Raw genomic sequence first — 15,502 nt, 5'->3', positions numbered from 1 at the left:
TTGGAAACAAAGTATAATATATGAAGATTACTCAAAGAAACAGCAAATCCATTCACGGCAGTCTCTCAAACAATTGTACACGAGATGGACATTCATAAGCTGGGGAGGACCTGTATGCAAAAGGCTAATATGCAGGCGTAATTAGAAATGCTAACAATGTTACAACTTATTAAAAAGAACAGAATGCTAATGTGAGAGACTACACTCCAGTATACAGGACACATCTGAAATTGGAAAGTTCTGACAAGACATGCCTGAAATAGAATGTGCTAGTTTTCTTACCATAAGTTGCACCAGATTTAGATCCACTCAAGTTAGCGGATGACTTTAATATATTAACATCTGAGGGGTCGTGACAGGGGGGATGTGGGAAGAATGCTTTCACATGAGAAGCAATGTGGGAAGATTGTTTTCTCGTGACCAACTTCTCTCAGAGGGTCGAGTGTCTTTGGAATGCACTTACTCAAAAGCAATGGCAATAGCATTTGAAGGTAAGAGTGCATAGATTCATGATATATAAAGATTTGAAAGCCTGCCAAGGACAGCAGAGAATTTTATTGAATTATAGAACAAATTCAAGGGGCTAAATAGCCAGGATCAATTGTAGACTGGAGGATTGGGCATGGATACAAAGAAAACATGCAAATGCAAACATTTACTATTTTATAAACTAGCCAGTTTTGCCTTACCATGCTGTAAGTTTCTGACTCATCAGGAGTTGCTGATTTGGTTTTTCTGTCAGACTCTCTTCTTCTGCTACCCCCTTTATCTGTTCGGTCTTTCTGCGACTCCCGAGAACCCTGTGCAAGGTTCTTTCTATCACTGCTTGCAGTTTTGCTTCGTTCATATCGCATGTATTCATCCTTCTTAAAGGCTGGCAGATGTCTACCTTTTGAAAGGGAAGCCTTTATGTTGTCTCCTGCAGAAGGGCAGGAAGATCTTTTGCTAACTTGTCGTGCTGAATGGCTTGAAGATTTCTGCCTTTTCCCATCACCACTGTCAGCCCTCTCCTTTTCATTTTTTCTTTTTGATGCTGTTCAATAAAGGTGAATATTCTTTATGACTCAAAAAAGTTAAATACAAAATCAAAGTGAAAATAGAATTCCAAGTGATTGGTAGAAATATCAATACACATGTAACATTGTTAAATACACTGCTTTCATTGTATTATATGTAGTAAGAATACCCAATCCAATCTCACTGTAGTTATTAAGTACTAGGTGTCACAAGGGAAGACAAACGTAACAAATATTTTAAAGAATTGTTAATGACACTGTACAGAAGAACAAAGTGTCTTTTACCACATACTGACCACTCAAATTCAACACAAAAATTTTATTGAACCCTAGACTGCTTAAGCAAAATGGCAATGAAAACTAGAACACAAAACTGTTAAGACTGACAATTCAATTAAAATCTAAAACTAGAACAATTTCCTTTATAAATTATTCAAATCACAGTTAATAATGAAATAAATTGAAAGTTCCTACAATTCTTCAAAAAAATGAACTAAGATAGTGAAGGTGAATAAACCTGCAAGAACCAGCTCAATCTCGTCTAATACAAAACCAAGAAATTATCTGCAACACAAACAATCCAATTGGACCCAGCCACGATTAACTCAAAGCTTTAAGTGGCGGTGCTGTCAATGCAAGCAACACGAGCACCATCACTATTACATCATACCTTTCTTCTCACTAACGTCTTGTTCACTCTCAGGATTATAAAGCTCATCATCTTGATCAGGCGCTTCTGTCAAGATATCATCCAAAACATTGACTTCACCATCTAAAAGACAAGAAATTCATCCGTTACCTTGTACTTCTCATATGTCATATTCCTACTTGTACAGCTAATATGGTGCTATAAAACTACTACTGAGTCTTACAATATGATAAGCTTTTAGAAAAAGTTACATTTTCACTTGATTTTTGCTCCTGAAACATTTAACTTTACTTATCTCAGCAGGAACAAACTCAATGTATCCTGTATATGGCGGCTTTCTCTGACCACCCATTCCTTTCTTCATGCTAAGTCTCCTCATTCCTGAGCTCAGATTTTTTGCTCTCCAAACATTATTTTAGGAAAATGTGAATTTATGCAGTTTAACAAGTGGAGATAACTTTTTTCAGAAGCATTGAAAAACAATTATTAATGCAAATAAGTCAAACCTTGGCATAATAGATTGAGAAGTAAAAAAAATAAACATGCAAGTATGTGGTAAAACAGCCATGGGAATAAAATGTCAACTTCTTTGGCCAAGACCATTCTTCAGGACTGGAAAGGAAGGGTGCCTGGAGATCATTCCTTTTGTGGCACAACAAAGCAGCTCCCCAATCTGCACTGGGTCTCATTGATATCGAGGAGGCTGCACCAGCAGTACCAGACACAATACATGATCCCAAGAGACTTGCATGTGAAGTGTCACTTCACCTGGAAGTATTGTTTAAGGTCCTGAATGGAGGCAATGGAGATGTAGGGGCAGGTGTAGCACTCCCCCACCCACCAGTTCCATCACCCAGTCATACCCATCAACTGCCAGATTATACTCCTCCTCCCCACACCTCTGTTTTCTGGTTTCTGCTCTCTTCCTTCCTTACTACTCTTGATGAAGGGTCTCAGACCGGAACCTCCAATGGATGTAATTCCCATCCATAGATGCTGCCTGACCCGTTGAGTTCCTCCTGCATTTCATATGCATTGCTCCAGATCTCTAGCATTTGCAGAACACGGGCCGACTTAAAAGGTGTCAGTGAAATTAAGGAATAGAGACCGATCGGTGGAGTTTAATCCAGATAAATACGAGGCAATGCACTTCAGCAGTATCTATGAGGCTAGAATATACATACTCTGATAAATTTCAGCGAGTATTGAGGAATAGAGACCTCAGCATACTTCCAAAGATTTGTGAAGGTGGGCTTGCAAGTAGGTTACTTTTTTTTTAATGTTAATGATCATGTACCTGGGGGATTGACCCTCCACTGAAAGCTAAAATTAGTAGATGTTACAGTGAAGAAGGTTGTCAAAGATACTGGTGGATACAGATCAGTTACAGATATGACAGAAGCAATGGGAGGCTAAGTTTATTCTGGGAAAGTATAAGATGTTGCACTTTGAGTGGTTAATTGTATAAAGTTAACATGGAACATAAAAACAGTACAACACAGGAAGATGCCTTTCAGCCCACAATATAGCATCAAACTAATTTAATTAATAACCAAATGATCAACTGAAACTAATCTCTTCTGCCTACACCAGGGGTCCCCAACCTTTTTTGCACTGCGGACTGGTTTAATATTGGGGGGGGGCCGGGGGGGGGGTGTAGGGTTGCCAACGGACAACAGCAGCAGTCAAATATGTTGCGTTTACCCAGAGAAAGGCTACAATGACCATGAAGCCTTGTGCGGGCTCCAGTGCGCATGCGTGACCTGCCCACTTGTGTACCTGCCGATTTTTTTCCCCCTGCGAATCGATTTTGGCAATTCTGCTCGGGGGGGGGAGGGTTGTTAATCACAACCGGAATATAGGTGAGAAGTGGCTAATACACTCAATTTCGTTTGTAAAAGGGTTTATCTAACGAATTTAATATTAAACACACAGCACATATTTTCCTCGCATGAATATAGTGATAAGTCAATTATCGGGGAGGACAGGGGAGCTTGAAGTAAGTGTTGAACGAACTTCCAGTAGAAGTGGTAGAGGCAGGTTCAATATTATCATTTAAAGAAAAATTGGATAGGTATATGGACAGGAAAGGAATGGAGGGTTATGGGCTGAGTGCAGGTCGGTGGGACTAGGTGAGAGTAGTGTTCGGCAGGGACTAGAAGGGCCAAGATCGCCTGTTTCCGTGCTGTAATTGTTAAATGGTTATATAAGTAAGTCAATAGCATCATAACATTTTAAGTAACATTTGGACATTAAACATACAGCACATATTTTCCCCGTATGAACATATAAAATCATTGCAACACACCAATATCGCTGAATCAGTGGGAGCCCTGGGCTTGTTTCCCCACAACAAGACGGTCCTATCGAGGGGTGATTGGAGACAGCGATAATCGAAGGGGGTTCCTTATGTCCAGTCTATTCCGCAATTTAGTTTTCGTTGCATTCATTGCGGAAAACTCCGCTTCGCAGAAGAATGTTGGAAATGGAAGCAATGTTTTCAGTGCTTTCGTGGCTATCTCAGGATATTTAGCCTTGACTTTGATCCAGAATGCCGGCAGAGATGTTATGTCAAACATACTTTTCAGCCCGCCGTCATTTGCAAGCTCGAGGAGTTGATCTCCTTCCTGCACTGTCATGGATGACGCGCGGGTAATGACCTCGCATGCGTAATGGCTCAACAGTGGCCGTGACAGGGATGAGGAAAGGTGCCGTTGACAGGGAAAGGTGCCACCCATGACAGAGAATGAGGAGAGGTGCAGCCGACTCATATCGCCAAATCATATCGTTTCCTCGTGGCCCGGTAGCAAATGCTTTGCGGCCCAGTGGTTGGAAACCGCTAGCCTACACTATGCATACATACTTCCATTTTCCTCACGTTCATGTGCGTATCTAAACATTTCTTAAAAGCCTCTAATGTTCCTACCTCTACCACCACCCAGGCAGCACACTCCAGGCACCAACCATACGATGTAAAACACTTGCCCCTCACATCTCATTTGAAATAACCCCCCCCCCATCTTAAATGCATGACCTCTGGTATTAAGATATTTTAACCCTTGGAAAAAATATTGTCTGTCCACTCTATCTCTCTCATAATAATCTTATAACATCTAACATATCCAATCAGCCTCTGCCGCTCCAGAGAAAACATCTTGTTATTGCACGTTTACTCATCTAAGCAACATTCTGATAAACCTTCTCTAAACCTTCACCAAAGCCTCGACATCCTTCTTATAATAGGCTAACCAGAACTGTATGAAATACTCCATATGCAGCCTAACTGCAGTTACATAATGTCCTGACTTTTGAACTCAATGCCTTGACTAATAAAGGCAAGCATGCTATGTGCCTACAATGTGGGCCGAAGGGTCTGTACTCTGCTGTACTATTCTATGTGCCTACATTGTGGGCCTACTAAACCAGCCTATCAACTCTTGTAGCCACTTACAAGGAGCTATGAACTTGGACCCCAAGATCCCTCTGCTCATCCACACTGTTAAGGATCTTCCCTTACCAGTGTATTGCCTGTTTGCATTTAACATACCAAGGTGCAACACTTCACATTTAGCCAGGTTAAACTCCATCTGCCATTTCTTTGCTCATATCTGCAACTGAATGATATCCCATTGTATTCTTTGCCAGTCCCCTAAGCTATCCACACCACCAATCTTCATATTCATGCATTAGGACGGCAAACTTTATATCCACATATCAACATTTTCATCCAGGACATTTATATACATCATAAGCAGCAGAGGTCTCAGTACAGATCCCTGCAGAACAGCACTAATTACAGATCTCCAGATAGAGTAAGCCCCTTTGACCACTACCCTGTCTTCTATGGGTAAGTCAGTTCTGAATCCAAGCGACCAATTCACCATGGATCCGATACAAGTGTCCTCCGCTTTCCGAACGTTCTAGTTACGACATTTCGTTTTTACGAAAGACCTGCATTAGTACCTGTTTTCGTTAACCGAAACAGGATTTCTGCTTTTATGAAAAAAGACGCTCGCTTTAAACTTGTGTTTACCCTGAGAAAGACTACCATGACCATGAAGCCTTGCACGGGCAGGTGTGTGCACATGCGTGACGTGTGTGTATGTGCGAATGCATGACGTGCACATGCTTGTACGTGCCGATTTTTTTCAACAAATCCATTTTGGCTCAAACTTCCCGATTCTGTTAAGTGAAACTACACTGCACATACATTATTTCTATTTTATATAGGCTGTATATTTATATCATTCCTGTTTTTACTATATGCTAGTGTTACTTTAGGTTTTATGTGCTATTTGGTATGATTTGGTAGGTTATTTTTTGGGTCTGGGAATGCTCAAAAAATTTTCCTATATAAATTAATGGTAATTGCTTCTTCGCTTTAGGCCATTTCGGCTTACGAACGGTTTCATAGGAACACTCTACATTCGGATAGCGGGGGAAACCTGTACATCTTAATCTTCTGGATGAGACTACCGTGAGAGACCTTGTCAAAAGCCTTACTAAAATCCATGTAGGCAACATCCACAGCTTTATTGTCATCAGTCACCCTTGTTACCTTGTCAAAAAAACTCAATCAAGTTAATAAGACAGTAACAACAGATCTCTTTATAGCATTTTGTACAGAGGTATCTTTGCATCCAACTTCATATCTCCCTTGAAGTAGCAATGCCACTAAGTAGATAGTGGCACTTGAGAGTAATTATCTGGTGTTCTGGTTGCCCCATTACAGGAAGGACACAGAGGGCTCATTAGAGGTTTACCATGACGCTACCTGGATTAGCGGGTTTAGCCACAGGAAAGGATGGACAAACTGAAGGAACTCAGAGGGTTAAAATGAGTTTATCTTTTAATCTGGGATTATTTACACAAATTTATCGTTTTGCTCCAGATTTCAGCATCCAGATACAAATCTCCATATTGATTTTGTATTCACCACAAGTTTGAGGGGTACCTTAGGTACCTTAAAATCAATACATCAAGGTACTTAGGTTCTACTGTAGCAAAGGAAGATAATTGGTCACTTACTTTCACTTGGGTCAATATGTTGGTTCCATCTACCTTCCGCAAGCATACCGCCTATTGTGTATGTGACAAAAACAAACTCTCTTTTCATTACCACAAGACTGCATGTGGAAATGAATACATGCAAACACTGACATATTTATTACTATGAAAGCATTTGCCTGTACCACACCAAAAAAAGTGTTTCGCGGGGATCCTCGCATTAGCGGCGGACCAATCGTTAGCAGAAGCAAATAAAGTAAAGCAGGGTCAAAGCAGAGTGGCCATTATGTGAGTGGACCAGTGTAGGAGTGGGAACTTGAGGCTTTGGTGAGGAGGCACAGCTAAGTAGCAGGTAAGGCTTTTGTAATGGTTGAATAAAAAGTCACTAAGTTACAGCTAATTAAATTAAGTAAGGATGATGAAGGATCAGGTGATGTGCTGTAGCTGCATGATGTGGGAGCTGGTGTACCCCATTGTGGTCCCTGGTGACCACATCTGAAGTGACGTTGGCTGCTCAAGGAACTCAGGCTCAAAGTTGATGAACTGGAATCTGAGCTTCACTGCAGCACATCAGGGAGAGTTACTGGATTCTGTTTCAGGAGGTAGTCGCACCCATTAGATTAGCTGCCTCAAATCTGGTCTGTAGTCAGGGACAAGAGGGTGTGACTGCGAGTGAGGTGGGTAGTGGGATCCAAGAGAGGGCTGGAGGAGCCTCAGCCCTTGAGCATATCCAACAGGTCTGAGAATCTTGCTCCCTGTGTGCATGAGAGTAGGAAGGATGAGCAACCTAATTACAATACTATAGTTCAGGGAGCCATTCAAGAGGGGGAAAGAAGAGAAAAGACGTGGTAAATGGATTCACTGTCATGAGGACAGAGCATCTCTAAGGCTATGTTGCTTGCCTGGTGCTCACATTCGGGACATCTTATCTAAGTGAAGAGGAATTTGCAGTGGGAGAAGAAAGATTCAGTTATCATGATCCATGTGGGTGCCAACGAAGTAGGTAGAACGAGGAAAGAGGTACTGTTGAGAAAATTTGAGCAGCTAGGGGCTAAATTAAGCAGAACCAAAAATGTAGTAATTAATCTCTGGATTACTACCTGCTCCACGTGCAAATTGGCATAGGGTCAAGAAGATTAGAGAGTTAAATGTGTGGCTAAAGGATAGGTGTGGCAGAAGTGGGTTTAAATTCATGGGAAATTGACACCACTATCGGGAAAGAAGGGAGCTGTACCATTGGGACGGGCTCTACCTGAACCATGATGGGACCTGGATTCTAGTGAATTGCATAACTAGGGCAGTGGATAGGGCTTTAAACTAAATAGTAGTGGGGTGGGTTCAACAGATTGGAAAAGTATGGATAAAGTGAAAAAGAAAAGTGTGGATAAAGATAAAGAAAAAACAAAAGTTAAAAGAGAGAAAAGTAAGAGTGGAATGAAGAAAAGTCAAGTGAAAAAGAGTAAAAGATTCCAAAATTTTAAAAGCACAATGAGTGTAAGGGCACTTTATTTGGATACCTGTAGTATTCAAAACAAGGTCAGTGAATTTGTGGCACAAATCAGTACAAAGAGGTATGATTTAGTGGCCATTACAGAGGCATGGTTGCAGGGTGGAGAAGATTGGGAATTAAATATACAAGGGTATCAGGTAATACAGAAGGATAGACAGGAAGGTAAGGGAGGTGGGGCAACACTCAACACAGGAGCCCCTCAGGACTGTGTACAAAGTCTACTCCTTTACTCCCTGTATACCTATGACTGTGTTGCCACCCAAAACTCTTAATCTGCTAATTAAATTTGCCGACAACACTACATTGATTGGCCTAATCTCAAACAATAACGAGGTGGTCTGCAGGGAAGAAGTCATCTCTCTGACACAGTGGTGTCAAGAAAACAACCTCTCCCTCAATGTCGGAAAAACAAAGGAGCTGGTTGTGAATTACAGGAGAAATGGGGACAGGTTAACTCCTACTGACATCAATGGACCTGGGGTTGAGAGGGTAAACAGCTTTAAGTTCCTCAGCATCCACATCACCGAGGACCTCACATAGTCTGTACACTCCAGCTGTGTGGTGAAAAAGCCACAACAGCACTTCATCTCAGATGGTTGAGGAAGTTTGGTATGGGCCCCCAAATCCTAAGAACTTCCTACAGGGGCACAATTAAGAGCATTCTGACTGGCTGTATCACTGCCTGGTATGGGAACTGTACCTCCCTTAATCGCAGGAATCTGCAGAGTGTGGTGCGGATAGCCCAGCACATCTATAGTTGTGTCCCATGATTCGGGACATTTACAAAGACAGGTGTGTAAAAAGGGCCCATAGGATCATTGAGGACCCGAGTCACCCCAATCACAATCCATTCCAGCTGCTGCCATCTGGGAAATGGTATCGCAGCATGAAAGCCAAGACCAACAGGCTTCTTCCACTCAGCCATCAGACTGATTAACTCATGCTGATTTGAGTGTATTTCTATGTTTCATCAACTTTTCTATTTATTATAAATTAATATGATTGCACACTGCACATTTAGATGGAGACATAATGTAAAGATTTTTACTCATCATGCATGTGAAAGATGGAAGAAATAAAGTCAATTCAATAAGGATGAGATCAGGGCAATAGAGACGATATAAGATCCAAGGAGCAGAATGTTGAATCATTCTGTGTAGAGATTAGGAATAGTAAAAGAAAACAATCACTGGTGGGAGAGGTCTATCAGCGACCAAATTATAAAATTAGTGGACAGGCAATAAACAAAAAAATATCTGAGGCATGTAAGAATGAAACAGCAGTTATCATGGGGGACTTTGACTGTGAGGGAGGACAGGCAGGTGATAGGGAAGGAACCCGCTCAGACAGATGGTCTGAGATGTGTCTATTATAATGCAAGCAGTATTGTGAACAAAGCGGATGAGCTTAGAGTGTGGATCAGAACTGGTGGCCATTACAGAGACTTGGGTGGCTCAGGGACAGGAATGGTTACTTCAAGTGCCGGGTTTTAGATGTTTCAGTAAGGACAGGGAGGGAGGCAAAAGAGGTGGGGAGCGTGGCACCGTTGATCAGAGATAGTGTCACGGCTGCAGAAAAGGTGGACATCATGGAGGGATTGTCTACGGAATCTCTGTGGCAGGAGGTTAGGGACAGGAAGGGGTCAATAGCTGTACCATTTTTTTTAATAGGCTGCCCAATAGTAACAAGGATATCGATGAGCAGATAGGGAAACAGACCCTGGAAAGGCGTAATAAGAGTTGTCATGATGGGAGATTTTAATTTCCCAGATATCGATTGGCATCTCCCAACAGCAAAGGGTTTAAATGGGGTGGAGTTTGCTAGGTGTGTTCACCAAGGTTTCTTGACACAATATGTAGATAAGCCTACAAGAGGAGAGACTGTATTTGATTTGGTATTGGGAAATGAACCTGGTCAGGTGTCAGATCTCTCAGTGGGAGAGCATTTTGGAGATAGTGATAATTCTATCTCCTTTACAATAGCATTGGAGAGAGATAGGAACAGACCAGTTAGAAAAGTGTTTAATTGGAGTAAGGGGAATTATGCGGCTATCAGGCAGGAAACTGGAAGCTTAAATTGGGAACGGATGTTCTCAGGAAAAAGTACGGAAGATTATTCCCTGGAGCGTAGAAGAATGAGGGGAGATTTGATAGAAGCATATAAAATTATGATGGGTATAGATAGAGTGAATGCAAGCAGGCTTTTTCCACTGAGGCAAGGGGAGAAAAAAAACCAGAGGACATGGGTTAAGGGTGAGGGGGGAAAAGTTTAAAGGGAACATTGAGTGGGGGGCTTCTTCACACAGAGAGTGGTGGGAGTATGGAATGAGCTGCCAGATGAGGCGGTAAATGCGGGTTCTTTTTTAACATTTAAGAATAAATTGGACAGATACATGGACGGGAGGTGTATGGAGGGATATGGTCCGTGTGCAGGTCAGTGGGACTAGGCAGAAAATGGTTCGGCACAGCCAAGAAGGGCCAAAAGGCCTGTTTCTGTGCTGTAGTTTCTATGGTTTCTATATGTGGCAAATGTTCAGGGGATACTTGTGTGGAGTTCTTCATAGGTACGTTCCAATGAGACAGGGAAGTTATGGCAGGGTACAGGAACCGTGGAGTACAAAGGCTGTAATAAATCTAGTCAAGAAGAAAAGCTTACAAAGGGTTCAGAGAGCTAGGTAATGTTAAAAATCTAGAAGATTATCAGGCTAACAGGAAGGAGCTTAAAAAGGACATTAGGAGAGCCACAAGGGGACATGAGAAGGCCTTGGCGGGCAGAATTAAGGAAAACCCAAAGGCATTCTACAAGTATGTGAAGAGCAAGAGGATAAGACATGAAAGAATAGCACCTATCAAGTGTGACAGTGGGTGTGTATGGAACCAGAGGAAACAACAGAGGTACTTAATGAATACTTTACTTCAGTATTCACAATGGAAAAGGATCTTGGTGATTGTAGTGCTGACTTGCAACAGACTGAAAAGCTTGAGCATGTAGATATTAAGAAAGAGGATGTACTGGAGCTTTTGGAAAGCATCAAGTTGGATAAGTTGCCGGGACCGGATGAGATGTACCCCAGGCTACCGTGGGAAGCACAGGAGGAGATTGATGAGCCTCTGGCGATGATCTTTGCATCATCAATGGGGACCGGAGAGGTTCCGGAGGATTGGAGGGTTGCAGATGTTATTCTTTTAGTCAAGAAAGGGAGTAAAGATAGCCCAGGAAATTATAGACCAGTGAGCCCTCTATTTTTCTGAGCTCCATGTACCTGTCCAGGAGTCTCTTAAAAGACCCTATCGTATCCGCCTCCAGCACCGTCACCAGCAGCCCATTCCACGCACTCACGACTCTCTGCGTAAAAAAAACTTACCCCTGACATCTCCTCTGTACCTACTTCCAAGCACCTTAAAACTGTGTCCTCTCGTGCTAGCTATTCCAGCCCTGGGGAAAAGCCTCTGACCATCCACAAGATCAATGCCTCTCATCATCTTATACACCTCTATCAGGTCACCTCTCATCTTCCAACACTCCAAGGAAAAAAGGCCGAGTTCACTCAACCTATTCTCATAAGGCATGCTCCCCAATCCAGGCAACATCCTTATAAATCTCCTCTGCACCCTTTCTATGATTTCCACATCCTTCCTGTAGTGAGGCAACCAGAACTGAGCACAGTAGTCCAAGTGAGGTCTGACCAGGGTCCTATACAGCTGCAACATCACCTCTTGGCTCCTGAACTCAATCCCATGATTGATGAAGGCCAATGCACTGTACGCTTTCCTAACCACAAAGTCAACCTGCGCAGCAGCTTCGAGTGTCCTATGGGCTCAGACCCCAAGATCCCTCTGATCCTCCACACTACCAAGAGTCTTACCATTAATACTATATTCTGCCATCATATTTGACCTACCAAAATGAACCACTTCACACTTATCTGGGTTGAACTCCATCTGCCACTTCTCAGCCCAGTTTTGAATCCTATCAATGTCCCGCTGTAACCTCTGACAGCCCTCCACACTATCCACAACACCTCAAACCTTTGTGTCATCAGCAAACTTACTAACCCATCCCTCCACTTCTTCATCCAGGTCATTTATAAAAATCACGAAGAGTAAGGTCCCAGAACAGATCCCTGAGGCACACCACTGGTCACTGACCTCCATGCAGAATATGACCCGTCTACAACCACCCTTTTTGCCTTCTGTGGACAAGCCAGTTCTGGATCCACAAAGCAATGTCCCCTTGGATCCCATGCCTCCTTACTTGCTCAATAAGCCTTGCATGGGGTACCTTATCAAATGCCTTACTGAAATCCATATACACTGCAGCTACTGCTCTACCTTCATCAATGTGTTTAGTCACATCCTCAAAAAATTCAATCAGGCTCGTACGGCACCACCTGCCTTTGACAAAGCCACTCTGACTATTCCTAATCATATTATGCCTCTCCAAATAAATCCTGCCTCTCAGGATCTTCTCCATCAACTTACCAACCACTGAAGTAAGACTCACTGGTCTATAGTTTCCCGGGCTATCTCTACTCCTTTTCTTCAATAATGGAACAACACCCGCAACCCTCCAATCCTCCGGAACCTCTCCCATCCCCATTGATGATGCAAAGATCATTGCCAGAGGCTCAGCAATCTCCTCCCTCACCTCCCACAGTAGCCTGGGGTACATCCTGTCCGGTCCCGGTCACTTATCCAACGTTGCTTTCCAAAAGCTCCAGCACATCCTCTTTCTTAATATCTACATGCTCAAGCTTTTCAGTCCATTGTAACTCATCCCTACAATCGCCAAGATTCTTTTCCATAGTGAATACTGAAGCAAAGTATTAAATAACTACCTTTGCTATCTTCTCCAGTTCCATACACACTTTTCCACTGTCACACTTGATTGGTCCTATTCTCTCCCATCTTATCCTCTTGTTCTTCACATACTTGTAGAATGCCTTGGGGTTTTCCTCACTCCTGTCCGCCAAGACCTTCTCATGGCCCCTTCTGGCTCTCATAATTTCATTCTTAAGCTCCTTCCTGTTTGCCTTATAATCTTCCTGATCTCTGTCATTACCTAGTTTTTGGAACCTTTCATAACCTCTTCTTTTATTCTTGACTAGATGTACAATAGCTTTTGTACACCACGGTTCTTGTAACTTAGTATCCTTTCCCTGTCTCATTGGAACGAACCTATATGGAACCCCACAGAAATATCCCCTGAACATTTGCCACATTTCTTCCGTACATTTTCGAGAACATCAGTTCCCAATTTATGCTTCCTAGTTCCTGCCTGATAGCTTCATATTTCCCCATACTCCAATTAAATGTTTTCCTAATTTGTCTGTTCCTATTCCTCTCCAATGCTATGGTAAAGGAGATAGAATTGTGATCAGCATCTCCAAAATGCTCTCCCACTAAGAGACCTGACACCTGACCAGTTCATTTCCCAATACCAGATCAAGTACAGCCTCTCCTCCGATAGGCTTATCTGCATGTTGTGTCAAGAAACCTTCCTGAACACACCTAACCAACTCCACCCCATCTAAACTCCTCGCTCTAGGGACATGCCAATCGACATTTGGGAAATTAAAATGTCCCACCATGACAATCCTGTCATTACACCTTTCCAGAATCCATCTCCCTATCTGCTCCTCATTGTCCCTGTTACTATTGGTTGGTCTATAAAAAACACCCAGTAGAGTTATTGACCCCTTCCTGTTCCTAACTTCCACCCACAGAGACTCCGTGGACAATCCCTCCATGTCTTCCTCTTTTTCTGCAGCCGTGACACTATCTCTGATCAGCAGTGCCACGCCCCACCTCTTTTGCCTCCCTCCCTGGCACTCGAAGTAACCATTTCTGCCCGAGCCATCCAAGTCTCTGTAATGGCCACAACATCATAGCTCCAAGTACTGATCCCTGCTCCAAGCTCATCCGCTTTGTTCATAATACTCCTAGTATTAAACTAAATACAGTTCAAACCATCTGTCTGAGTGTGTCCCTTCTCTATCACCTGCCTATCCTACCTCTCACACAGTCTCCAAGCTTTCTCTATTTGTGAGCCAACCTCCTCTTCTACCGTCTCTTCGGTTTGGTTCCCACCCCCTAGCAATTCTCATTGAAAATCTCCCCAAGAGCCTTAGCAAACCTCCCTGCCAGGATATTGGTCCCCCTGGGATTCAAGTGCAACCCGTCCTTTTTGTTCAGGTCACGCCTGCACCAAAAGAGGTCCCAATGATCCATAAATCTGAATCCCTGCCCCCTGCTCCAAACCCTCAGCCAAGTATTTATCCTCCACCTCACTTTTTTCCTTGCTCACTGTCACGTGGCAGACAGTAATGCCGAGATTATTACCTTTGAGGTCCTGCTCCTCAACTTCCTTCCTAACTCCCTGCAGTCTGTTTTCAGGACCTCCTCCCTTTTCCTACAACATTGGTACCAATATGCACCACAACCTTTGGCTGTTCACTTCCCCATTTCAGGATATTGTGGACACGATCAGAAACATCCCTGACCCTGGCACCTGGGAGGCAAACAGCCATCCGTGTTTCTTTCCTGCATCCATAGACTCACCTGTCTGACCCCCTAACTATAGAGTCCCCTATTACTGCTGCCTTCTTCCTTTCTCCACCCTTCTGAGCCAATGGCCAGACTCTGTGCCAGAGGAGCAGCCACTGCCATTTCCCCCAACAGTACTCAAACAGAAGTATTTATTGTTAAGGGGGACAGCCACAGAGGTACGCTCTAGTATCTGACCCTTGCCCTTCCCTACCCTGACTGTTACCTACTTATCTTTCTCCCGAGGTCCCAGTGTGACTACCTGACTATAGCTCCATTCAAACACCTCCTCACTTTCTCTGACCAGATGAAGGTCATCGAGCTGCAGCTCCAGTTCCTTAACACAGTCCCTAAGGAGCTGCAGCTCGACACAGCTGGCGCAGATGTGGCCTTCTGGGAGACTGGGAGTCTCCCAGACTTCCCACATCTGATATCCAGTACAGAACACCAGCCTCACAGACATACTTCTTGTTTCTATTCTTCACAGGTAACCTACCTCGGCTTGACCCATTATCACCGAAGCCCTTCTACTCTGGCTACCTCTACTCGAACACCTGCTCTATAAAGCTGTCTTCTTTTTATACTCTTCCCGCCGGTCTAACTCACTGACATCCATGCCAAATGTATGTAAAGGTTAGAAAGCTATAATCAAACAAAGAACTTGATTATAAAGCCAGAAAATAACTCAAGGGAATAAGGAAACCCAGAAACAGCCATGAAAAGTTATTCACAAGTAGGATTAAAGAGAATCTCAAGGCATTCTATACATACATTA

At 43.1% G+C, this 15,502-nt stretch overlaps 1 protein-coding gene across 3 annotated transcripts in view; it reads right to left on the bottom strand.

The window, feature by feature from the left end:
- The window catches only part of ythdc1 (YTH N6-methyladenosine RNA binding protein C1), a 90,973-nt gene that overhangs the window by 70,713 nt on the left and 4,758 nt on the right, over positions 1-15,502 (bottom strand). For 2 of the 3 annotated variants that reach the window (XM_063069247.1, XM_063069248.1), the window contains exons 2-3: positions 1,687-1,788; positions 690-1,033 (exon numbers count right to left, since the gene is read on the bottom strand). In XM_063069247.1, coding sequence (XP_062925317.1) covers positions 690-1,033; positions 1,687-1,788 — 446 coding nt within the window. The remainder of the gene's footprint in view (positions 1-689; positions 1,034-1,686; positions 1,789-15,502) is intronic. The other variant, XM_063069250.1, reaches the window with a different exon arrangement.

The sequence above is a fragment of the Mobula hypostoma genome, chromosome 16 (assembly GCF_963921235.1).
Source record: "Mobula hypostoma chromosome 16, sMobHyp1.1, whole genome shotgun sequence".
Lineage (NCBI taxonomy): Eukaryota > Metazoa > Chordata > Chondrichthyes > Myliobatiformes > Myliobatidae > Mobula > Mobula hypostoma.
The sequence above is the reverse complement of the archived record's forward strand: the minus strand, read 5'-3'. Positions and strand labels throughout refer to the sequence as shown.